The following is a 25,911-nucleotide window of genomic DNA, read 5'->3' on the forward strand; positions in this document are numbered from 1 at the left end:
TCCAGGCTCCTGCACTATGATCAGCACTCAGGTCAGAGGGCACGGGCTGGGGTCCCAGGCAGTCCAATGGAGGCTCCCTGACCGCTGCCCAGTGTGTTATGTCTGCCCTCCCCTCTTATACTCCGTGTAGCATGGTCTCCTGTAATAGCTATGCATGATTATCCTGCTGCAGCTCTTAAAGGGGAAGTCCAGATACTTTCTATTGTGTGATTCGGGGCTCACATTTCTTGCAATCCTGTAAAAACTGCTTTGTGGATGTCTTAAAGGAGTAGAAGACCAGCTCTGTCTGTGTGTCCTATTAGAGTGTCTGGACATCACTGAGAGCCGTCCTTGTAAGTGTCATCCATTCATTGGGAGCAATGTCCGCTTGGCATCAGCTTTCCCTGTCAGTATCAGATGTTTCTTGGCGTTAATTCGGTGTTAACCATCTGATTGCTGCAGCAGCACCGCACGATAAAGGGGTTGTCTATCAGGACAATAGAGGGCCCCTGTATAAGAGCATTATAGAGGGCCCCTATGTGGATATGCCATAAATGGACAATACCCCTATACATTCTATTTTTTGGGGGGTAGAAAATATCCTCAAATCTGCCTCTCATTGTTTTCAGTAAGTGGCAGTGATACTCCCCCCCCCCCCCCCCCCAAAAAAAAAAAAAGAAAAAAAAAAGCGTCACGCTCTGTCATACCACGGTTTCAATGGCAAAGGCCGGGACCCATGGAGAAAAATGCAGCGTTTTATAGTCAGTTCAGGCAAATCACATCCATACCTTTGCAAAAAAATACGTGTAGCGGACATGCTGCTATTTCCAAAAACGATGCAGTTTGGAAATCACAACATGCCATTTATACTTATGGAAGCACTGGCGGTTTCCCTATAGGCATGATGGAAGCACAAAGGCTTCCTCTGTGGACTTTCTGTGAAAAGCGTTAAAGGAAAAATCGCAATGTGTTGCTTCTGCGTTTTTTCCTGCAGTGCTTTTTTGCTGCGGCCCGCTACGTGGGGCTTTAATCAAAAGCTGCTCTAAAACTGCGATGTGTAGCCACACTTTAACAAGCCCCTTTGACTGCGTGCAGTAAGTGTGAAAGAAAGCGGATGCACTGCCTTCACTTTTTGCCTCTGGTTCCACCGCCAAAAATACGGTCTGTTTTGTTTACTTTTACCTGGCAAGTATTTTTCCTGTATGAACATGCCCCTACAGTGTAAAGTTATACATAGGATAGATTCATGCACACTGACTTTTTGATGTGTTCTCCATCATGTCATAGCTGGATGGAGACCTTCTGAAGCCGCAGTTCATGGAGCAGCTGAGCTATCTGAAAGATAAAAGTAAATCATTACCAGAGAAAGAAAAATGTGACCAATTGGCCGCTTGTCTACTAATATCCTCCAAGTTCAGCGACAAGAAGCCGTCAGTAACAACAGACAAAACACCGCGAAGACCCAAGACGGCAATGGCTTTACTTGGTAAGATTGTGTGACATTGTAGGTGACGAAGACGGATTATCAGGTGTACAGGTGACAGGCGTTGTATTGTGTAGTGTAAATATAGGTGTAAAGCTGAGTCAACTAACTGGTCTTTAGTAAGACGTGCATGGACACGTTATCTGAGCGCTGTAAGCTGTAGGAGAACGTATTACTCATTTCTACTTGCGTTCTGGCATTTATAGGGATTAGGCCGTATTAAAGAATACATGACAAAAGTTTTAAAACTTTCTAAATCCCTTACTAAAAATAAAATTCTGCAGGGAGTGAAATTTGCATAATGTCAATGATATTGGTGCATGGTGACAGTCCATCAGGCAGTCCATGAACGCCCTTCCTTGTCTGTATGACATCTCAAGGGTTAAGGTAAAGTTATACCATTACGTGACTGTGTCTTTTGTCACGTGAATGCAGAGATTCAGTGTAAAATGCATTTATAGCCCATGGATAGAGACCTTTTAGTCACTGCTAGGGCTGTAGAGTTGGTAGGCTAAAACACCAGCTCTGACTTCTCTATTTGTCCAAAGCCTTAGGCTAAGGCCCCACAGTGCGGAAATGCAGCTTTTTTTGTTGCAGATCTGTCTATGTTTATCTGTCTCCCTTTTGCTTAATGTACTTCAGGCTTTGGCTCAAAAAACCGCAATAAAATCTGCTACAAAAAAAGCTGCCGTTGCGGCTTTGCAAATCGCAGCGTGTCAATTATATCTACGGAAATGCCAGCGGCTTTCCCGTAGATATAATGTTAAGAGAAAGTCTGCAGAGGAAAACTCTGCGAACTTTCTGTTGAAAGCGCTGCGGAAAGAACCGCAGTGCGTTCACGCCGCGGTTCTTTTCGCAGCGCTTTAGCGTTGCGTTTACACCCAGTGGGGCCTTAGCCTAAGGCTTACTCTGACTCCTGCTCTGACTCCATAAATGGCTGAGATTAGCTACAATAATTACATTTCTAATTTTATTGTATTCCTATGAAAGTAAATATGGATAATAAGCTATCCATTTATCTGACTATACAATACCAATAATTGTACAATATATTTAAAAATAATCATTTAATTTTGAAGCCAGAATTGGAGTCAGTAACTTTTTACCAACTCCACCCAATACTGGCCCTGACTATGTCAATCTGAGGCCCCGTTCACATGGGGCACAGGACCGCATATTTTGGTCTTAAATCTGACGCGGGAAGCCGTGTTAGAATAGGACCAAAATGCAACTGTCACAGCTTCCGACAGTCGTGGCTTCCCGCTCCGCCGTAGGCCCAAATGAATGGGCCTAGTCCAGGGGGTGCTGCCGCGAGGTGGATGCCGCGGCTGAATCAGCAGAGGAATCTGCCTGGAGAAAGGGCAGCTAGCGGTCTACATAGACCTCTATTGTGAGGGGGCAGATTCTGAGTTTGATTCGGTGTCAACATCCACCCCTCTTGCCCCGTGTGAACGACCCCTTACTCCACAGCTCTGGCTGCTGCTCTTCGGACTGCAACTTGTTCCATTACTATAATGGATTACATAGGTGTTACAGAATTTCAGTTGTAGGTTCGCTGTAAGGCTCTGTTCACATTATCAGTGAAAGCTCTGTCCTGTCATTGTTCTGTTGGTGATTCATTGGGGTGGTGTAAGGGTTAAACTTACTAGCTGTGTTATTCAGCAGATATATTTTCCCTCACTGTGTCCTATTCACTTGCATTGGATGCAGAATATTAACAGATCTGATGTGTATTTAGGAATTAAGTCTGTACCTAAATTCTCATGAAACCTGAGTATGTGAACATAGGCTAATGCTAGGATCACACCAGCGCTGGACTCTCCCTTGTTTGAGTCTTTTTTTCTGTGCCGATTTTCGGCAATGGAGTCCAACACAGACGTGAACCCAGCCCAAGTGGCTAAAAACTCATCCTAATCCAGTCTTGCTCACAGAATTTATTGGGTCGGTTTAGGCAATCCTATGTTAGTCCACAAATATCTCTCTTTCGCTGAAATCTAGGCTGATGGTTCTTGCCTACTGTACACTGCTACATTGTAACAAACTTTACATGTGTGACAGTAGGAATAGGTTACGACTGTTCTCAATTTTGTAGAGAGACAGAGAATGGAAGTGCAGAGAAGATGTCATCTTTAGGTCTCAGACTGTCAGGGGACAATGCTGTTAATTCAGCCTTGTCAACATCTAGCTTCTGCACCAATGGTATTCAAGTGTTAGCGAATACATACCGCACCTGAGAAATATCCAATTGAGCCAGTTTCTGCCTGTAACCAGTCTACATTGTTTTTTTCCTATAGCTGTTTTTTTTCAGCTAGCACAAAAATAAGCATCAATCTTCATCTTAATCTAATAACTCCAATTTATGTAAATGGTAGGAGGAAAATTTCGCTTTGTAAGTGAAGAGTTTGATGCAGAATTTGGTCAAGCGGAAAAATTCAGTTTCAAATAGCATTCCTGCAAACACCACAAACATTAAGATTATACTTGGGGGGAGACTCTTTTCAGACCCCCCTTCCCAAGTATAATGATCGGAGGTGAGGGAACATGAAAAACACTGTTACTCACCTCTCCTGGCTGCGGCAGGCTTTCGGGCCTATTTCATGACATCACAGATGTCATGTGGGCTGGGGCCTGCGTCCTTATGCGTCGCGATGTCTGTGATGCAAGTGACGTCTCTTCTCTCAGTGAAGATGGCCGCCATTACTGGGCAGTGCATCGGGGCCCAAGGAGAGATAAGTAACTGTGTTTTTTTTAAGGTTGTATCCTCCCCTGGGTCTCCGATATAATCTGAAAAGACCCTAGAGTATAATAATTGTTCATGGGCACAATACTGTGTGCAAGGGCCAAATGGAGCATAATACTGCGTGCAGGAGCCACTATGGGGCATAATACTGTGTGCAGGGGCCACTATGGGGAGTAATACTGTGTGCAGGGGTCCCTATGGGGCATAATACTGTGTGCAGGGGCCACTATGGGGCATAATACTGTGTGTAGGAATACGTGGGTGGTGGTCGGTCAGTTGGGGTCTTTGGGGGAACTCTATGTCAAAAGTTCGCCACGGGGCTCTGCCATTCCAAGTTACACCACTGAATATAATACTCTTTTCTTCACCATCGTCGTAGTCAATATTTAATAGATATTACTACCAACATGTACAAACATGTTAGACAGTAGTCAGCCATGTGAAGCCCTGCTTACCCTGCTATTCTCTACCAGGCCACAGCGGAGGTCTGAGCTGGTAATGATGCAATGAATACTGCGCAGAGCTTTCAAGAACCACCCCAGATTATATATAGGAAATAATGTAACTATGACCAGTGGCCACACATACCGTGCCTACTTGTATAGATAGTATGTTCACAAGTATACAATATTTTTTTACCAAAATATTAATAAATATGTAATGTTTAGCTTTTTTGCAGGATGCAGTCTTGTGATGTTGGAGGAGAATGGCGTATCAGTACTGAGTATAGGGTATTTTGGAAGTGCTAGGTAGCCCACCTGTCCTAATAGTAAGGATGAGACCAATAGACTTTAGAACAACGTGCTAAGTGGTTCCTCATAGAAGACTAAGGGGCCGTTTGCACAGCGGAAAATGAAAATAAATTCCTCTTCATTTTCCAGCTGCCATTTTCCTGGCTACCGTATCCCTGCGGCTAAATACGGATGCAGCTTTCTGCAGCTGATGTAAAAAGCGGGCCTGGCCTGCATGTCATTGAGAGATAGTCAAATTCACCAATTGCGCTTAGTCAAATCACCAAAGGATTTGTGCCCAGGAGTAAACCACCTCTTACAATGTGCCACACACAACCATTGTGTTATAGTAGCTCAGGTTTCCTAATCCCTTCACAACTCTGGAGTTATGCACTGCAACTGGTTGGATAATTAATAATAACTAATTAATAATAGCGCCAAATTCATCAAGGATTTGCAAACTTATTGGTGAATTTGTTGCAATTTGCGAAATTTAATTGATAATGACATAGTAAGTTAAAGGAGCTTTCCAGTACATTTTTTTAACACACGGGGTGCCCTAAATTAACAAGCAGCACTGTAAGCTGTGTAGGCGGCCATTTTCTTGTGGCCCGGGCATGCGCAGTCGGTTCTGTCCGAGGCCTGAATCCTAGAAAATTGAAAACCCAGGATGGAAGAAGACGCACAGAGGGGCGGGTTCCTGAAGAAGATGGAGGCATCGCTGGAGAGTTCTCTCGCAGCATTGAGGATGCCCCCAGGGCTGTTTGAACGCTGGGGCCCGCCCCCAGTGCTGCGAGAGAACTCATTTGCATACTGAAGAAAACCCAGTTTCCTACCGAACAGCGGGGCGGAGAAGACATCTAAAGGTAGGAGACTAATAGCCTTTCTTAAGGCTATTCCGACGTGTTATCGAGAAAAAAAGAGTATCCAATGATAGAATCCCTTTAAAGGCCGTCTACCACCTCCCCCCAAGCATATTCAACTGCACCAGCGTGTTACACAGCACATTACACTGATAAACTAAAAGAAATGCACCATTTCACAAAATGTCATGATTGTAGCGAAAATGATTTCTTGTCTTTTCCCATTTCTATCCTCGTCTTTCCTGGACGATGAGTATTTGGCAATTTTGTACATGTCATGTGACATTTTTCAGTCGATTTCGTAGTAGGAGGTATACATATCATCTTCAGGGACTTAATGTCTATGCATCACATACATTTGACAAAATCCACTGGTGGTGTTTTTTTTTTTTTGCCGCCATTGTATGTTATGTATCTCCCTTTTGTAAATTTGGAGAAAAACACATTTGAAGTCTTATGTAAATGAGGTAGTTGGTGCTCTGGGGGCGGGCCTTCATATCTGTGGAGCACTCAGACACCTGCTGTCTCCTACCCTTTGGGGCGAGAGATGTTCTTTTTTACTGCTATGACCTCACCCATCTTACTTGAGACACAAGATCAGTATTCCCAGGGCTGAAGGCCGTCCCTAGTCTTCTAACCGCCTCATTCGCATAAGATGTCAAAGTTGTTTTTCTCCAAAAATACAAAAGTGACATACATAAAAAAGATATGATGTTTGTCGCTGTAATGTGCACTGCAATGCAGTGGTGGCAGTTGGATATACTAGTGAGGTGGTAGAATCCCTTTAGACGTATTTAATGAATTCCTACATTGTTTATAATATGAACAAAGCTGAAGTCTGATAATAGAGTCAGTCTAGACAGTGTGCACCTGCGTGGAACATCTCACTGTCAATGCATTGATGTGTCCTTGTTAATGTACATTTTAACTTCCATCATGAAGACGTTCATTGTATGTTTCTGTACAACCAATGTTTGTGCATTCATATCTTTCTTGACCTTTCTGCTGCTTTTGACATGGTTCATTATCTTTTAATGTGTCACATTGTTCCATCCTTTTTGTGACTCACCTTGATAACATACCTCCTAACTTTGAGATGACAGAAAGCGCCCCTTTACTGCCTGTGCACTATTGCACAGAAAAAAATTACTGGCATATAGCTATATGGCAGTACTTTATAGTAAAAAAAAAATAATAATAATCCCCTTTTGGTATGGAGAAGTAATATAAATAAATTTAAAGAGGACCTTTCACCAATTTGGGGCACAGGTAGTTCTATATACTGCTGGAAAGCCGACAGTGCGCTGAATTCAGTGCACTGTCTGCTTTCCCGATCTGTGCCCCGGGTAAAGAGCTATCGGTCCCAGTACCATAGCTCTTCACAGTCAGAAGGGCGTTCCTGACAGTCAGTCAGGTATATCCTTCTCCACAGCAGCGCCTATAGAGCTGTACAGTGTGAGCGGGGAGGAACGCCCCCTCCCTCTGCTCGTGCATAGACGAGTATTATCAGGAGGGGAGGGGGGAGTTCCTCCCTGCTCACACAGTACAGCGCTATAGGCGCTGCTGGGAAGAAGGACGTACCTGACTGACTGTCAGAAGCGTCCTTCTGACTGTAAAGAGCTACGGTACCGGGACTGATAGCTCTTTACCCGGGGCACAGATCGGGAAAGCCAACAGTGCTTTCCAGCAGTATATAGAACTGCCTGTGCCCAAATCGGTGAAAGGTCTTATTTAAAAAATAATGTAACAATTTTCCAAAAAGAAATATACACATATTTGGTATCTCCAGAAATGTAGCGACGTTTGTAATATATGACTCTGTTTCTAATGTTATCTTGAATGTGTGTCCTGTTTTTCTCCAGTATATCTACTAAAAAAAATGCAAGGTAAGGCTCCGTTCACACAGGGGGTGGTATGGCGTATTTTAGTCTTGATTCTGACGCGGGAAGACACTTCAGAATAGGGCCAAAATGCGCCTGCTACGACTGTTATGGCTTCTGTCAGTCACGGCTTCCTGCTCCGGAGTAGGCCCCAATGAATGGGCCTTGTCCGGAGGGTGCTGCCGCGAGGCGGAAGCCGGGGCTGTATCAGCCGCGGAATCTGCCTGAAGAAAGGGCAGCTCGCGGAATAAAGTAAGCTAGCGGTCTACATAGACCTCTATTGTGAGGAGGCGGATTATGACGTTTATTCAGCGCCAAAATCCGCCCCCTCTTGTGAACAAGCCCTAAGTAAATCACAACTTGTCATGCAACAAATAAGACCCCACACAGCTATGTAAAGCCAAAAAAAAAAAAATGTACAAGAATGTAAAGAAGAAAATTTAGAAATTGTTCGTGTCCACAGGGCCATTAGGGTGAATTGAAGAAATTTATTATACATGTGGTAGGAAACAGAACAAGAAGATGGATGCTTGCTTTAGATAAAGGTAGTGGCTGTGCATTATGGCTGAACTTGACAGTCAGTAGTATGATGTGTGGATTTTCAAGAAACATGTCAAATCTTGTTTGAAGTTGCATTAGTCAGAAAAAATGACTTAATATATCATGGGAACAGCCCTATGTATATGGAAACATACACCAAAAACTGACTAAATGGATTCTGGCTGCATGCAGAGATTGAGAAGGCTTTAGCTGTATGTCACATGTACAAGGCTAAGTTCACACAGAGAACTTTGCAAATAATTCTGCTTGCTTTTTCTTCTACAGCTTTTACTTCCTCTCATATAGTGCAAACTGCTCTGTTCCCTTTTCTATCTGAGAAGCTGCCTGATGACACTAGAAAGACACTAGATGCCGCAGGGTGTCCCAGAAGAGGAATCTCACTTCCGATTCTATCCGAATAAGCTTCTATCCGAAAACAAATCTATGGTTCAATCTATCCAAACCCAAAACTAAACAAATCTTCAGTTCGCCCCCCTCCGTTCAGCATAAACGACTGTCTCTGAGCACTTAGGACAACAGAAATAGCAGTCACAGAACAAGCGTCAAGACAGATCTTTGTGACAGGGAACAGAGCAGCTTGCACTATATGAGAGCAAGTAAAGGTTACAGAAGAAAAACCTAGCAGAAAAAATGCCTTCATCTTCACTGTACAAAGCAGAAGAACGCCTAAAACGTGTCACATTTTATCACATTTATGATTGTATAAAGCCACTATATGACATAGGTTGTGTTCTACTGGTCTTATTGAACAGCAGCAGAAACTCCTGCTCTGAAACACTGCTTATAAAGGTCAATTTATATGTCGTGGTCATTTTGCTGCAATTTTGTAAAAATTTTGGCAAAACATGGCCATGACACATGAATAGGTACTAGGGGCGTATGGACACGGCACTGTCATGATCAATCTTCCCTCAGTTTATTATCAGTCAATTTATGATGGTGAAATAATTTATAGTGTTGAGAATCATTAATAAATTGTGTGACTAATTTTACATTTTTTGAAGGAGGGAACATATGGGATCCTTATGAAACAACAATGAGCAGAGACTACCCTCATACAGCATGTGCCCCTCCAATAGCCATACGGTAAGTCGTTACACATGTACTTTTCTGTGTTATTATCCTACAATCCTGTGTCTTAGATGTCTTACCCCACATTCACATGACCAAGCTTCCCCTGTAAACTTAGGTCCGTGTGTTGGCCAGATTTAGCAGCCTGAACAGTATACTGGGAGAGGGACTCTTAGCGGTCCTATGTTGCTAGGAGTCCCTTCTTCCCAGCAGCATACTGTCCTGTACTTATTAGGGTGAGTTCACACGGAGTAAAGTGCCGTATACGGCCCGCAAAAGCTCACGCGGTGTATACGTGCCACATCAAGCGGCACTTTACTCCGTGTGAACTCACCCTTAGAGTATAGAGAGGCTCCTAGCAGCATAGATAATTGTATTGCTACGAGTCTCTCTCCCAGCGTATTGTTCAGGCTGGTAAATCCAGCCAACACATGGAACAAGCTTCACGGGTGGAAATCAGTCAGGGTTACGGTAGATAATGACGAGGTAGATCTATTCCTTGGAAGACCTTTATGTCCATGGTAAGAGATCACAAACAAGCCATATGTAGTCTGACCCAGAAGTGATACATTCTGAAATTTGTCCACTACTAACAAAACAAGACACATAGGTCTCCATAGGAGTTGTAGGTACAAAGGAGTAGGTGATTATACATCATACATATTTGCAAAGAAGCTTAAATTTTTATTACACATTGGAGCAATAACAAAAATCATTTGGTTGCAAAGGTGAACTTCCCCTTAAAGAGCACTTTTCATGTTCTCGGGCGCATGCGGTTTTATATGCGTCTAGAAAGCCATTACCGATATCTCTTCACTGTCAGAAGGATGTTCCTGACAGTCTAACTGAGAACACTCCTTCTGACAGTACTCGTCCATAGACTAGTACGGGGGTAAGGGTGTTCCTCACTGCTCAGCGTCATAGCTGGTAGCTGGGCAGTAAGGAACGTGCCCTTTGACAGTGCAGAGCTATAGCCAGGAGGGGCGTTCTCAGTTAGACTGTCAGGAACACCCTTCTGACAGTGAAGAGATATCGGTAACAGCACCGATAGCTCTTCCCTCGGGGCATGTAACGGGAAAGCAGATACAGTGCTGAATTCAGAACACTGTCGGCTTTATAGCAGTATATAAAACCACTGGTGCCCGAGGACATGAAAGGTCTTCTTTAAGGCAGGAATCACACCTGCGGTTTCTGACCCAGACGTAGATTAGTATGGAATAGAAAATAAAAGAAATATGTTAGGCTGTGTTCACATCTGTGTAGATGAAAAGATCCAACAATTTTAATTAAAAGAAAACTGGACACACAACATACACCTGACGGACCCCACTATAGTCAGTCCCTTGGGCTCCATTCATGTCTGTGAAAAGCTACGGGCAACTGCTCCAATCCTCCCTCATTGTGGCTTTTTGCTACTACTGCCCCAGCATTTGACACAAAGGGTTTCAGATTTTTTTGACCAATGGGACATATTTATCATTATAAAACAAAAACAGTATTACCATCTTCTTAAACATACCAGTGTGCGCGGTTCTCCCTCAACGGACCTTTGGTCCCCTTTTCCTCTTCAATATTTATCATTATGGCACTTCCTACAAAGCTGAATCACCATTTTTATTTCTGTGTGTAACCATTAATACTATACTGAGAGAGCAGAGAGATATTGAGCAGTTTATAATCCGCTACTGCACTTCAGAGCACGCCTGTGTTGTTGAATCATTTAATGCAAATGTCAGCAGTAAGGTCATTTTACAGGTGTAGGTGTCACATCCATCCGCACACCGCACTCCGCTACATCACCAGTCTATTGAAATGTCATATGAAATGTTAGCAGCTTGCATATTCTTTCCTGTGTTTATCTTGCAGACCTAAAACCTCTAAGAGCTACAGGAATCCTTATTATCTGTGTGACTCTGTTGGGATAAGCATGTACAGTGATGAGTTTTGTTGGAAACCATATTCTAAGCCAGAGCCGATTAGAGCTGCAACCGCATCAGGAGCCAGAAACCACAGACCTCATCCTGATAAGGTACTGTATGTATTATAGTTACAGCTCAGTACCTTCACAAGGGTTGGCCGGATTAGACAATCTAACCCATATTAACCCATGTTGGAGTTAAGGGGGGGATGCTATTCCTAGATCCTCATCTCTTGGTCAGGGGAAAGAGTTGTTGCAAAGAGCATTTTTCACAATCCGCAGCAAATCATGTTAAAAGCCTTTATGCACTTGTAACTTTTTTTAAACTTTATCTAAAATAAAAAAAGAGATGACTTTGTAAACTGTATTTATAAAAAAAAAAAAAAAAAACCCTAGCTGTGTGTACAGTAGTTAGCACTGTTGCCTTGCAGCGCTGGACTCCAAGGTTTTAATCTGACCATGAACTACATCTGCAAAGTGTTCTCCCCGTGTTTGTGCGGGTTTCCTCCAGGTTCTCCAGTTTCCATCCATACTCCAAAGACTTTCTGATAGGGAACTCCTATATGGGACGGTGACTGACAATGTCTGTAAAAGCAAGTAAAAGAGATAAATAAAAAGTAATACGGGCCTATGCATCTCCATAGTAACAGACTACAAACCACTCATGTGTAGTCTGATTCCAGAGTCATGTTTTAATCCAGTTCTGCTGTTTGCTATTCTACAGACTAATCATATGCTAAATAGATGCAAGTCAAATTTATATATGAGATAGCCAAGATGATTGCCTATAAAATAATGGTAGTCTCACGTCAGAAGCTGTAGTGGATGGTGGACTTTGACCCATAGGCCCGGTTCACATCTGCGTTCGGGTTTCCATCTGGAGTGTCCGCTTGGGGAACCCCCGAACCCCCAAACATTAACGCATACCAATTAAAAAGGCTCCATAGACTATAATGGGTTACATGTAATTTCCACTCAGTTTCTGCACCAAACATGTGGAGAGAAAAGTCCTGCAAGCAACAGCCAAGCGGAAACCTCACGGACTCCATTATAGTCTATGAGGTCCGCGGGTTTCACAGGAAACTGCTTTTTAATACGTATAGATTTCCATTCAGGGGAGTCCCCAAACAGAAACCTGAACACAAATGTGAACTGGGGCAAGTTTAAATTGTGTAAACTTATGAATATATGACAATTTACTTCGGGTTTTTTTTTGTTTGTTTGTTTGTTTTTATGTAGATTGTGAGCCCCATATAGGGATCACAATGTACATTTTTTCTTTTTTTTACATTTTTAAGTATGTTTGTTTTTGTACAATGGGAGGAAATCCACGCAAACACAGGGAGAATATACAAACTCCTTGCAGATGTCGTTCCTGGCGGGATTCGAACACCCAGGACGCCAGCGCTGCAAGACTGCAGTGCTAACCACTGAGCCACCATGTTGCCCCGACAATTTACTTTGTGTGCCATAAATTCTAGTCGTGCACCATATATTTGTCTCCTAATAAGCGAGAGATGATTTGTGTCTGCTTATGTTCTGCCAAAAATTGTAGGGTTTTTGATGTGTGCGCCAAATATTTGATCCTTACATCCTACAAGTTAAAGGGGTTGGCCACTTTCAGATCAATAATGACAAACAAATGTACAATAAAAAGATATACAATTTTCCAGTATACTTTCTGTATCAATTCCTCATGGTTTTCTAGATTTCGGCTTGCTGCCATTCATTCTGTTACTTCTAGTGGATAAAACTCTGACCATGGTCATGTGATTTACGGTCCATGGTCATGTGTACTCATCACATGACCATGGACCGTAAATCACATGACCATGGTCAGAGTTTTATCCTCTAGAACAGGGATGCCCAATACGTCGATCACGATCTACCAGTCGATTGCAAAGGACGTATGGGTCGATCGCGGGATGCAGCCAAGGATCCCCGGTGTCTGCTTGTTCACAGTGCAGGCTGAGAGTCTGTGCTGTGAACAAGCACTCCGGACACTTGCAGGCCGGGCAGCAGCAGCTTCGGGGGATGACGCGCTCCCCGTTCTTAGGGATGGAGAGAGCCGGGGTGCTGCTTGTTCACAGCGCAGGCTGAGAGTCGACTCTCAGCCTGCACTGTGAACAATCAGACACCGGGGATCCCTGAACGGCCACAGAACGCCGCTGTCTCCTGCTGTCACGCTTCGCCTGACCCCACCCACATGCCCGGACCCGCCCACAGAATGCCCCGCCCCGGGCCCACCCACAAGAATTGGGTAGTAGCTCTTTTGCCTTGGTCAGTAACAGAATGAATGGCAGCAAGCCGAAATCTAGAAAACCGTGAGGAATTGATACAGAAAGTATATTGGAAAATTGTACAGCTTTTTATTGTACATTTGTTTGTCAATATTGGTCTGAAAGTGGCCAACCCCTTTAATTTTTTTTTGTCTAACATGTTTTGCACCAAATCTTTATTTCTTATGGTGGTGCTCAACACTTTCATAGTATTTGAGTCAGAATTTTGGAGCTCCTGGAGACAGTACAAGGTCTCAAGGACTCAAATACCATCCAATTTAAAGTGGCGAGCATCACCTTGAGACAAATATGTCGTAAATGCTGTGCGCTGAATGCAGAAAAGTGTCAGACTTCCATTGATAAATATGTTTTTTATCAGTTTTTGTAGCTAAATTTAAAGCCATTACATTGTAGGTGTACATAGCCTTAAGGATTATTTGATCTTCACCCGTTTCCCACCCTTGTTCATTGGACTGTTTCCTTAATATCAGACAGATTCTTTAAACACAATGTGCCAGAGGCTATGGACAACAAATTCTTATCTCGCATACATCTGACATTCTTCGCTTTGTAATGTTAAGTTTCGTTTCTACCCTATGTCTGTGATTTCTTGTAAATCAGCCATTTTTTGTTCAGCTTAACCAGACATGATTCCTTTTGTACAATAAACAGTTTTTTTGAAGTTTATAAGAGGGGGCAAAGGGAGCAAAGTAACACGTGACTGCAGAATCAGACTACAAAGGATTTCTCTGTAGTCTCTAACCATGGAAACCGTAGGTCTGTATGGAAGGAATAGACACAAAAGTCTGTAATATTTTGAAGTTAAAAAATTCAAGCCTAGGCAATATAGTATTAGCCACCCTATATAAAATCTACCCTGTTTCCCCGAAAATAAGACAGTGTCTTATATTAAATTTTGGTCCTCAAGATATGCTATGTCTTATTTTCAGGGGATATCTTATTTTATTTTTGTGTGCTGCTGCCACCACTGCGCTACGCTAAGAGGTGTTTGCTGCGCAAAGACTGTATGAAGAAAAACATTGCAGCCGACTGAACGCTGTGTGCGGTGCACAGGAAAGATCGCTGCTGCCGCTGCTATTATACTGTACATTGTATCCACTGTTCCTCAGGTGTGGAATGCGCTGGGAGATTGGACTCCCCGACGCATATGATGCTTACTGTATGCACAGCGGGCATCTAACAGCTCATCCTACAGCAGCAGGAACAGTGGATACAACGTATCGCTGCGGCATTTGCAGCACACGGAACATCACACACAGTGTTCAGCCGGCTGCAATGTTTTTCTTTATACAATCTTTGCACAGAAAGATTATTATTATTATTGGGGGATGTCTTACTTTTGGGGGGGTGCCTTATTTTAGGCAATTCAACAAAACCTCTGCTCTGTCTTACTTTCGGGGGATGACTTATTTTCGGGGAAACAGGGTAGCTTTCCCAATTGTATTTGGTTCATTTAATAAATGGGTTTTCCAATAATAAACTATGTGTATTCTTTCCCCCATACACCATCATTCTGTATGTATTTATCTATATATTACCTGCCATCTTATGCACAAGATGTATATCCAGTGGGGCAACACGGTGACTCAGTGGTTAGCACTGCAGCCTTGCAGTGCTGGAGTCCTGGGTTTGAATCTTACCAGGAACAACATTTGCAAGGAGTTTGTATGTTCTCCCCGTGTTTGCGTGGATTTCCTCCCATTCTACAATGACATACTGATGGAAAAAAAAGGACATTGTGATCCCTATATGGGGCTCACAATCTACATAAAAAAAAAGAAATAAAAAAAATGTATATCCAGTAAAAATATTCCTTACCGTCATTAAATATTAACTTAAATGGGTTTCGCTCAGCTGCTATCATCAAATAAATAGTTGTCTGGTTTGGGATTATTGAGTATGGTGCATGGTTCATGGATCCTTATCTTTTTAGCCAGAGAACAGCTATAAAAAGCATCCCGTCCTCCCAATCCAAAGGATACACATGTCAATGCATCATACAGACATCCAACTGATTTCACTGGAAACCACGGTGCCACAAGTTACCCTGCAACCCAGCCAAAGTGTGACCAGATAGACTAACTTTTTCTGACCAGAATACCCCTTTAAACTGCTGGCTATAGGTCATTACTGGGGGTCCCATCAATGAGTCATCACCAACCTCATCAAATCCACTTGTTTGTCTCCTTCAATTGGTGCCACTCCACTGGCACAACTGGAATTTTTGCTGTAGCTCACACCGTTCCAAAGCAATCAGTGCAGTTTGTTTTGGTGCCTGCTAGAAAGTCTCTCTATTATCAAGTGGACTGTTTCTGGAAGGAGCAGGCAAGGGGCATCGTTTTGAGCCCTTCTCCACTGTTCTCCTCTGATTGGACAGTGTCAGAGTTCAGAACCACGCCCTCTTGCCTAATCCTGTCTGAGACCACCCACTTCACAATAGAAAGACTAAATAGCATATTGGGCACCAAAACTGCACTGGTTGTGTAGGAATGCTGTGGGTTACAGAAAATTAATAAAATGCCAGTGCATGTGACTAGTCGCCGGTCACTGCTTTGCCACTGCCAGGACTACCAGCACTGTGGCCCTTGTTCCCTATCCATATGGCCATTAGATGCACTAGAAGTAAATGCTTTTTATCTACAGACTTTTTCAACCTGGAAGTTACCCCATGAAGAGAAGAAAATCTCCCAGGATAGCCATTCTCCATGGATCAAACCTCCAACAATTGAAGAGGTACAAAGAGTTATGAGGTCCCAATATCTCTCCACATATAAGGGGGACTATTTAGGAACACCACAAGGTAGGTACTGGGTGATTTGGAATTGTTAAAGGGGTATTCCCATGACGCTTGTTCACTAACCTGCAGGCTGTTGTGCTCTCTTCATTTCCTGCTTTTCTTGGCACATAGGTGGGCGGGGTTTCACTTGCACGGGATTGGTTGTAAATTAATTACCACAGTGTGAAGCTGATGTAGCAGAGCTGGATTTGAGTCAGTTTGCATTACATACAGAGGTAACGGACTCCCTATCTCAGCCCTTATAAGCCAAATTCAATTAAACTGACTGATAAGAGCTCAGAAAACCCGGAGCTCTCTGAGAAGCTCCATTACTTAAAGAGGACCTTTCATCAAATCGGGCCCATGCAGTTTTATATACTGCTGGAAAGCTGACAGTGCGCTGAATTCAGCGCACTGTCGGCTTTCCCGATCCGTGCCCGGTGTAAAGAGCTATCTGTCCCGGTACCGTAGCGCTTTAGTGTCAGAAGGGCGTTTCTGACTGTTAGCCAGGAACGTCCTTGTGCCTCGTGGCGCCTATCGCACTGTACTGTGGAGTGGGGAGGAACACCCCCTCCCTCTGCTCACACAGCTCGTCCATAGACGAGTATTATCAGGAGAGGGAAGTTCCTCCCCGCTCCACAGCACAGCACGATAGGCGCCGCGAGGCAGAAGGACGTTCCTGGCTAAGAGTCAGAAACGCCCTTCTGGGGGGCCACACGGTGGCTCAGTGGTTAGCACTGCAGCCTTGCAGCGCTGGAGCCCTGGTGTTCAAATCCCGCCAAGGGCAAAAAACCATCTGCAAGGAGTTTGTATGTTCTCCCCGTGTTTGCATGGATTTCCATCCCATATTCCAAAAAGACATACTGATAGGGAAAAATGTACATTGTGAGCTCTGTGGGGCTCACAATCTACATAAAAAAAAAAAGAAACGCCCTTCTGACACTAAATCGCTACGGTACCGGGACCGATAGCGCTTTACACCGGGCACGGATCGGGAAAGCCGACAGTGCGCTGAATTCAGCGCACTGTCAGCTTTCCAGCAGTATATAAAACTGCATGGGCCCGATTTGATGAAAGGTCCTCTTTAAAAGACACAAACAGCTCAGAGCTGCTCCCAGCCCCTCCCTCCCCTCTGAGAGCAGGCAGCTACATCACTTGACAAATGAGCAGATAATGCCAAGGGTGGTAGAAACGGAGTGTAAACAATGAAGTGAATAAATTAAGATAGGGGCCAAACAAAGCAGTTTTGATAAAGCAATGCATTTAGGAAAAGTCTTAAATCCACATAAACTAGCAGTATAGATAGGATCCTTGTGATGGGACAACCCCTTTAAACCAGTTCTTCTTAGTCCACAGGAGACAATATTTGAGTTGCTCCTATAGCCTGGTCTTGGTTCATTGCTTCTGCGCTATGTACGGTTGTGTGGAATTCCTTTCTGGATTATGCTGGTCACACACGTTAGATTAATGTGATTGACCAACCATGTAATATGTATGGGGACCTCTTGATGCTCTCCGGCAGCAGATGTCAGGGAAAGAAGGATCTTGTATGTTGGATTTCAGTGTACCAAATCCTTTTGGTCTTAGGGAAATAAACCAGAGCACATGCATACTTGACCAGGCAAGTGTGTGCATGTATGTTGGGGAGTCTAGAGAGAGAGAGCCGTCAGCCAAACAAGTGCATACATAGTTATACATAATTGATAGACATAAATGTTGTAGGTTGGATTGCCTTTGGTGCATTTGTGATTTTCTGTTGTGTAACACGTGATATACTGTAGCGTAAATACACCAGATGCTACATAACACCAACCTAGCAAGAGGCGGCATTGAGATTGATATAGGAAACCATCAGAATTCTGAATGCAGCTTTAGATGGGAGTGGAGAAGAAAAAATTTTTTTTTGGCAAATATCCATGATCAGAAGCTAGAAAAATGGTCTGAGAATAGGGATCTTGCATCAGAGATAGTATAGAAATTCTACTTCGTAAATACAAATATCAGTAAGAGAAATGAGTACACACCCTCTGTCTGACCGCACATCGCCCTTATAATCCTTGCCACAAGGCATTTTGAAACATAAATCATCTGTGCACATTGTTGTCCCCTGAATTGTGTTGTTTAAACACTACACCTATTTTTTTTTCGTGCCAAAATAAATTTGCGTAAATTTATTGTGACTTCTAAGACCGTTTATACCATTTTTATAGAAATATGTACAATAGGGCATAGTTATGAAGACAGGTGTTACTCACGCTAGTCTTTGTATCATCTTACCCGGGGAGGGTGTGCCTCATATATGACAAGGTGCACGCCTCCTTATAAATGAGCTGCACTATCCGCCACTGTCTGCCGTACATTTCCCTGAACATTTATGCCAGGTTTCTGTTGTAAATGATAAATCTGCCCCAATAACTTTAAAAGGGACCTTTTTGCCCAAAGATAGCGGCACTATTCACGGCACTCACTGAGCACTATATTATTATTATTATTTTTTTTTTATATATAGCACCATTAATTCCATGGTGCTGTACATTATTATATTAATTTCATGGTGCTTTACATTTGAGGGCTCACATACGGTACACAAAATATACAGGTAGCTATAATACTAACAATGACCGACTGGCACAGTAGGGTAGAGGGCCCTGCCCGTGAGGGCTTACAATCTATGAGGGAAGAGGGGTAGAGACAGAAGGTGAGGGCAGAGACTGTACAGATGGCACTGTGGTGATAGTGTTATTGGAGGTTGTAGGCCTTCCTGAATAGATGAGTCTTCAGGGCCTTCTTGAAGCCTGTGATTGTGGGGGTCAGTCTTATGTGGCGTGGTAAGGAGTTCTAGAGTATGGGGGATGCACGGGAGAAGTCTTGGAGACGGTTGTGTGAGGAGTGGATGAGAGCAGAGCGAAGTAGGAGGTCATTGGAGGATCTGAGGTTATGTGTAGGCAGGTAGCAGTAGATTAGGTCGGAGATATATGGAGGGGACAGGTTGTGGATCGCTTTGTATGTTAACGTTAGTAGCTTCAACTCAATTCACTGGGCGATGGGTTGCCAGTAAAGGGATTGGCAGAGGGGAGAACGGGGGTGAGGTGAATTAAGCGAACAGCACAGTTCAAGGTGCACTGGAGGGGGCGAGAGTGTTAGCTGGGAGTCCATGGAGAAGGGTGTTGCAGTAATCTAAGCGGGAGATTATGAGGGGATGGACTAGCGTTTTAGCAGTTTCTGGGGTGAGGGAGGAGCGGTTCCGGTGGATGTTCTTGAGCTGTATACAAATAGAAAAGACACAAGTGTTAATAGACTGCTTCCATCTTCTCTTCAACTATCTCTGATAGCAGTACACTCAACCTGATCATGACCATTTGCAAAAGAGACTTTACATGTTGGTTTACTGCGTTAAAAAAAACCCATAGCTTTATATTTATCTAGAGATGAGTCCAGTGAGTCTCAGACTCATCTGTGGTGCCCCCCGTGCCTGAGCAGTTGTTCAATGAAGCTGGGGATGTACACCTTAACCTTCCTGGTCATGTAACCAAGGCTCGGTGCATGCATGCTGAAGCCAAACTTCCCCGGCTTCTCTGAATAACTGTGCAGGCATCAGGGCTATAGATGCTGGGTGAATATAAAGGGCACGGATGTTGTGTCAGCAAGGCTATTCAGGACACAAACCCCCGATCTGTAAGGTCCCATGTTTAGTGTCCCAAATTGTCCTGACAGGTTCCTTTTAAATTTGTGTCTCACATTTCTCAACACTGGACGAACATACAAACTCCTTGCAGATGTCGTTCCTGGCGGGATTCAAACACCCAGGACTCCAGAGCTGCAAGGCTGAAGTGCTAACCACTGAGCCACCGTGCTGCCCTGACTATTTACTTTGTGCGCCATAAATTCTAGTCGTGCACCATATATTTGTCTCCTCAATAAGCGAGAGATGATTTGTGTCTGCTTATGTTGTGCCAAAAATTGTAGGGTTTTTGATGTGTGTGCCAAATATTTGATCCTTACATCCTACAAGTTAAAGGGGTTGGCCACTTTCAGACCAATATTGATTAAAAGATATACAATTTTCCAATATACTTTCTGTATCCAATTCCTCACAGTTTTCTAGATTTCGGCTTGCTGTCATTCATTCTGTTACTTCTAGAGGATAAAACTCTGACCATGGTCATGTGATTTACAGTCCATGGTCATGTGATCAGCACACAGGTGCCGCTCGTTATAGTCACAGCACAGTAATCAGACATCTGCCTGGTAATCAGCTGTGCACCTGTGTGCTCATCACATGACCATGGACTGTAAATCACATGACCATGGTCAGAGTTTTATCCTCTAGAAGTAACAGAATGAATGGCAGCAAGCCGAAATCTAGAAAATCGTGAGGAATTGATACAGAAAGTATATTGGAAAATTGTACAGCTTTTTATTGTACATTTGTTTGTCAATATTGGTCTGAAAGTGGCCAACCCCTTTAAGTTTTTTTTGTCTAACATGTTTTGCACCAAATCTTTTTTCTCATGGTGGTGCTCAACACTTTCATAATATTTGAGTCAGAATTTTGGAGCTCCTGGAGACACTACAAGGACTCAAATACCATCCAATTTAAAGTGGCGAGTATCACCTTGAAACAAATATGTCGTAAATGCTGTGCGCTGAATGCAGAAAAGTGTCAGACTTCCAGTGATAAATATGTTTTTTTTATCAGTTTTTGTAGCTAAATTTAAAGCAATTAAATTGTAGGTGTACATAGCCTTAAGGATTATTTGATCTTCACCCATTTCCCACCCTTGTTCATTGGACTGTTTCCTTAATATCAGACAGATTCTTTAAACAAAATGTGCCAGAGGCTATGGACAACAAATTCTTATCTCGCATACATCTGACATTCTTCGCTTTGTAATGTTAAGTTTCGTTTCTACCCTGTGTCTGTGATTTCTTGTAAATCAGCCATTTTTTGTTCAGTTTACCCAGAAATGATTCCTTTTGTACAATAAATAGTTTTAGCTTGAACTCAATTCGCTGGGTTATGGGTAGCCAGTGAAGGGATTGGCATAGGGGAGCCGCTGATGAAGATCGGGGGGTGAGGTGAATTAAGCGAGCAGCGCAGTTCAAGGTGGATTGGAGGGGGGCGAGGGTGTTAGCTGGGAGTCCATGGAGAAGGGTGTTGAAGTAATCTAAGCGGGAGATTATGAGGGCATGGACGAGCGTCTTAGCAGTTTCTGGGGTGAGGAGGAGCGGATTCGGTGGATGTTCTTGAGCTGTATACAAATAGAAAAGACACAAGTGTTAATAGACTGCTTCCATCTTCTCTCCAACTATCTCTGATAGCAGTACACTCAACCTGATCATGACCATTTGCAAAAGAGACTTTACATGTAGGTCTAAACCACCCAAAGGTCCTTATGGACAACACTTGTTGCAACACTGTCCTTGACGGTGTTAAAAAAACATAGCTTTATATTTATCTAGAGATGAGTCCAGTGAGTCTCAGACTCATCTGTGGTGCCCCCCGTGCCTGAGCAGTTGTTCAATGAAGCTGGGGATGTCCACCTTAACCTTCCTGGTCATGTAACCAAGGCTCGGTGCATGCATTCTGAAGCCAAAGGATACTCCCTTCCCCGGCTTCACTGAATAACTGTGCAGGCATCAGGGTCATAGATGCTGGGTGAATATAAAGGGCACAGATGTTGTGTCAACAAGGCTATTCAGGACACAAACCCCTGATCTGTAAGATCCCATGTTTAGTGTCCCAAATTGTCCTGACAGGTTCCTTTTAAATTTGTGTCTCACATTTCCAATGGTGGAGGTTTACAGTCCAGGACCACTGTGGTCATTATCCAGTTAATTTGCTACATGTATAGAATAAACTTCTGGCAGGCTTTGCCAGTTCTGCTTTTATATATAATACAGACAATGTACTAATCATCTGCTCCTTTTGTATCTGCTTCTGGTTATTACATGCAGGCTACCAGGTTAAGTATGCTATTGATACATCTCCAAACTGGAGGAGAGATATTCCTCAGCCTCTGGCCACAGAATCCAGGTTTAATTATCAAGTGCAGCCGCATTGTCCTAAACTGGATGATTTCACTCACAAGTATGGCTGTTACGCAAACCGACATCTTTCAGCTAAAGGAGTAGGTAAGCATCATCATAAAAGAAGGCTCACATTAAAGGGGATATGACAAGAGGAGCAAACAAGGGGTCTTGTCCCCAATTGACTGCAGCCAGGTTGAATGTAGGTGTGACTGGTGGTGGACGGCTCTTGGAGTGGTGGAGATACCAAGTACTGTACTTCAGCTGTGTTCGGTACGTCCGTTGATGTGAAATGTAGAGCTGTCCACCACCAGTCATGCCCACATTCAGCTGTGGTCAGGCGGAGAAAGGACCTCGCATTCTCAGGATCGGGGAAGTCTCAGTGGTCAGACTCTCATTGATCAGTTATTTATTTATCAAATGAATGGGTTTGAAAAGTGAGCGCCCATGAGTGTTTTGTACCTGTCCGCGGTGAAACGTTTTTGGTTTTTTTTAACCGGACATAAAGTCCTGCATGTCCGATTTTGCGTCCAGTTAAAAAAAAAAATGGTTTTGCCGCAGACAGGTACAAAACGCTCACGGGCGCTCACTTTTCAAACCCATTCACTTGAATGGGTTTAAAAACTGACTGCCGGGTTTCCGTCCCCTGCTCAGTTTCTCAGGGCAGAAGATGGACACCCAGCTAGATTGCCTAAAGCGGATACGGGCGCAGATGACATAAAAATTTACTTTTTTGTTAAATGTTGGTACAAAATGGATTGTGATTGAAAATATTGTGATTTGTTTAGCTATCAGGGGGAGTAAAGAGATAATAAATACTTAAACTCTTATATGCTTTCCTTTGCCCCTTTTCTGGATCCTTCAATAGTTATCTGGCCAACAGCTATTCCTCTAAACTACCCCATACACATGGATGCTTAGTTCAGCCGAGTGTTCATATGCATGTGTTGTTGTTAGAGAATGGGGAACAAGCTGCTGCCAGACCCCTCTGGTGGGGTCTTATCTACCATTTATCTGAAATGGCTATTTCTACTAAACAAAACAGTGGGTACTCTGTCTTTTTGGTCCCAAAAGAGAATTTTCAGTATGTGATCTGTTGTTGTCCAACACCCAGACCCCAAGCAGATCATCAGCTCTAGCAGCCTCTGGATGCCAAATGCCGCTAGTGTAGCATTGCTGCAATATAGTATTAGTAGCGAAGCACAGGAGCTCCGTCCACTGCATAGTGGTGGCTCCGGTGAACTGCAGTGCCACTCCTATTACTTGTGTAGGGGCAATTCTGCTCACACTGCATTTCCACTAGCAGCTTTCAGCACCCGTAGGCTACTAGAACAGATGATCTCTGCAAGGTGTGAATGTTGGACCCCAACAAATCATATAGTGATGACCTGTCATGTGGATAGGTCATCAGTATAAAAATTTGATCTGGGGCTGAACCCCCCCCCTTCCCCCCTTAACATTTTGCATTTTCTATAGTGTTTTTTTCCCACAATGTGAGGATTACAGTAAATAAAATCTCACTCCGTGTGTAGGGACTGTAAAACAGCAGTTTCAGCAATGGCAAAAAAACTTTGCGTTTCTGCAATGGGTGTCCTGAGTCTTAAAGGGGTTCTTAGACTTCTGCAAGTTGTAGTGTGAATTTGCACTTCTGCCAATGTTATAATAGCTGCTAAAAACCATTACTGCTATTCTATTTAGGAAAGATTTGAGGACCGAATATAGCCGATAAGCCCTGACATCATTTGCAAAGTAACTGTCCGCCTAAAAAGTCGTTTTAAGTGAAATACTTAAGCTATTAGTTGGAAGAAATTGCAAATTTCTAAACGCCAAGAAGCCAGAACAGTTCATGGCATATATATCCAGTGAGGACAGGTACAGACATTACGTAGTATTCCGCTCACATGCCCCATAAATCCAGTCTACTTAACTAGAGGGCACATTGAATATAACCTCTGTATAATGACATCTCCGCACATAATTGGACTGAAGATCCTTCACAGACACTGCATATTTCCTAAAGGTGGTGTTATTTAATTTCCCCTGACATTTCAGTTCCTTCAGTGACATATTCTCATATCCGAAACCAAGAAAATAAGAAGCAGCTGACCACGTATCAGAGGCACTTTGGAAGGAGCTTTCTTGACCTTTCGGCACTTGCACATTGCTTGAGTTCTGAGGAGGTGGCTCGCTATCTGCAGGATGTTCCTAATGAAGGTAACTTGTGACTTCATTACCTGTCCATGCTCTGAAAATTTCTGATTCCTCACTTGATTCAATTTCTTCTGTCAGAGAGAAGAGTGCTAGAAAAGCTGCTGAAGACCATCCAGGGGGCTGACAATAACCGTATAGAATCAGCGTCGAATCGAACAACGTTAAATGGTCGCTAGCAAGAAAATAGGAGCTGACAACCCTGTTTTACTCGTGACAATTACCACACATGTTCTAACCATGCCCCTGACTTCTTATAAAGTGATGGCATATTGGTAGGCTATGCCATTACTTTATAGTAGATGGGCTTTTTACCCCTGTGACCCAAATAAATCAAGTGGTTGTGGTGCTGTGACCCCTTCACTGTTTTTCTCTGCTAAGCAACACTCACATAGAAAATAGAAGCTGGCTCCGTTCACTTAAAGTGTAAGTGCAATGTCACTTTTTTAATATTGTGTAAAGGGTGTTTAGTGAACATTTTTGCAATATACTTTATTAACCTATTTTACTCCCTTTTTGTAGAAAACATGCTCTAAAGTTTTCCATAGCAACCCTCTGAGCTGTTGCTAGGAAAAATCTATACACTTTTCTATTGGCAGTATGTACAGATGCAGCAGTTGTCAAAGGGAACTGGGTTTCACTTCAAATAGATGTATCTCTGGTTTTATAGCATGTAGAACAGTGGTTCATTCCTAAGAATGTCTTTAACTAGTGATTAGAGATGAGCGAGTACTGTTGGGATCAGCCGATCCGAACAACACGCTCGTATAGAAATGAATGGACGTAGCCGGCACGCAGGGGGTTAAGCGGCCGGCCACCGTCAAAGCGGAAGTACCAGGTGCATCCATTCATTTCTATGGAGTGTGCTGTTCGGATCGGCTGATCCCAACAGTACTCGCTCTTCTCTACTAGTGATATCTCAATATTTTTTTTTTTATAGCAAAAACAGTGATCTTGGTAGCATGTGAAAGCTGAGAATCTCAGTTATTATATCACACTGTTCTAGATGGTATAAAACTGGGATACAGCTATTTGAAATATCCCCCTTCCCTTTGCAAATACTACATGCTTGCAATACATATTGAGTATGGCTGCACAGGATAAACTGTCCCTGAGAATAATTAGTTAGGGCATTGCTAGGGAGAACTTTAGAGCATATTTTCTACTGAAAGGAACTAAAATAGATTAATAAAGGTTTAGCACAAAATGTTCACCAAACACCACCTTACACAATAGCAAAAAACCCAGAAATGACACTTTAAAGGGCACCTGTGTTTCATGAAAAGCTGAAATATGTTTTGGGTCTTGCTGGGCACTCTGCCTCCACCGCTATCCATTACTGATACTGCTGGTTGCTTTATATGTAATCCT

General features: G+C 43.2%; 1 protein-coding gene across 2 annotated transcripts; it reads left to right on the forward strand.

Annotated features, from left to right (window-relative positions):
* On the forward strand, positions 1-24,857 carry TEX26 (testis expressed 26). Of its 2 annotated transcripts, none has more exons than XM_075262950.1 (8): positions 1-31; positions 1,267-1,465; positions 9,242-9,323; positions 11,175-11,337; positions 16,170-16,326; positions 22,261-22,437; positions 24,385-24,546; positions 24,622-24,857. In XM_075262950.1, exons 1-8 carry the CDS (start codon positions 17-19, stop codon positions 24,717-24,719), a joined length of 1,053 nt encoding a protein of 350 aa, XP_075119051.1. In that variant the 5' UTR covers positions 1-16; the 3' UTR covers positions 24,720-24,857. The 2 variants fall into 2 exon arrangements, with proteins under 2 accessions (XP_075119051.1, XP_075119052.1); XM_075262951.1 differs by lacking the exon at positions 1-31 and adding an exon at positions 275-332.
* The last annotated feature ends 1,054 nt before the right edge of the window (positions 24,858-25,911 follow it).

The sequence above is a fragment of the Leptodactylus fuscus genome, chromosome 2, assembly GCF_031893055.1.
Source record: "Leptodactylus fuscus isolate aLepFus1 chromosome 2, aLepFus1.hap2, whole genome shotgun sequence".
Lineage (NCBI taxonomy): Eukaryota > Metazoa > Chordata > Amphibia > Anura > Leptodactylidae > Leptodactylus > Leptodactylus fuscus.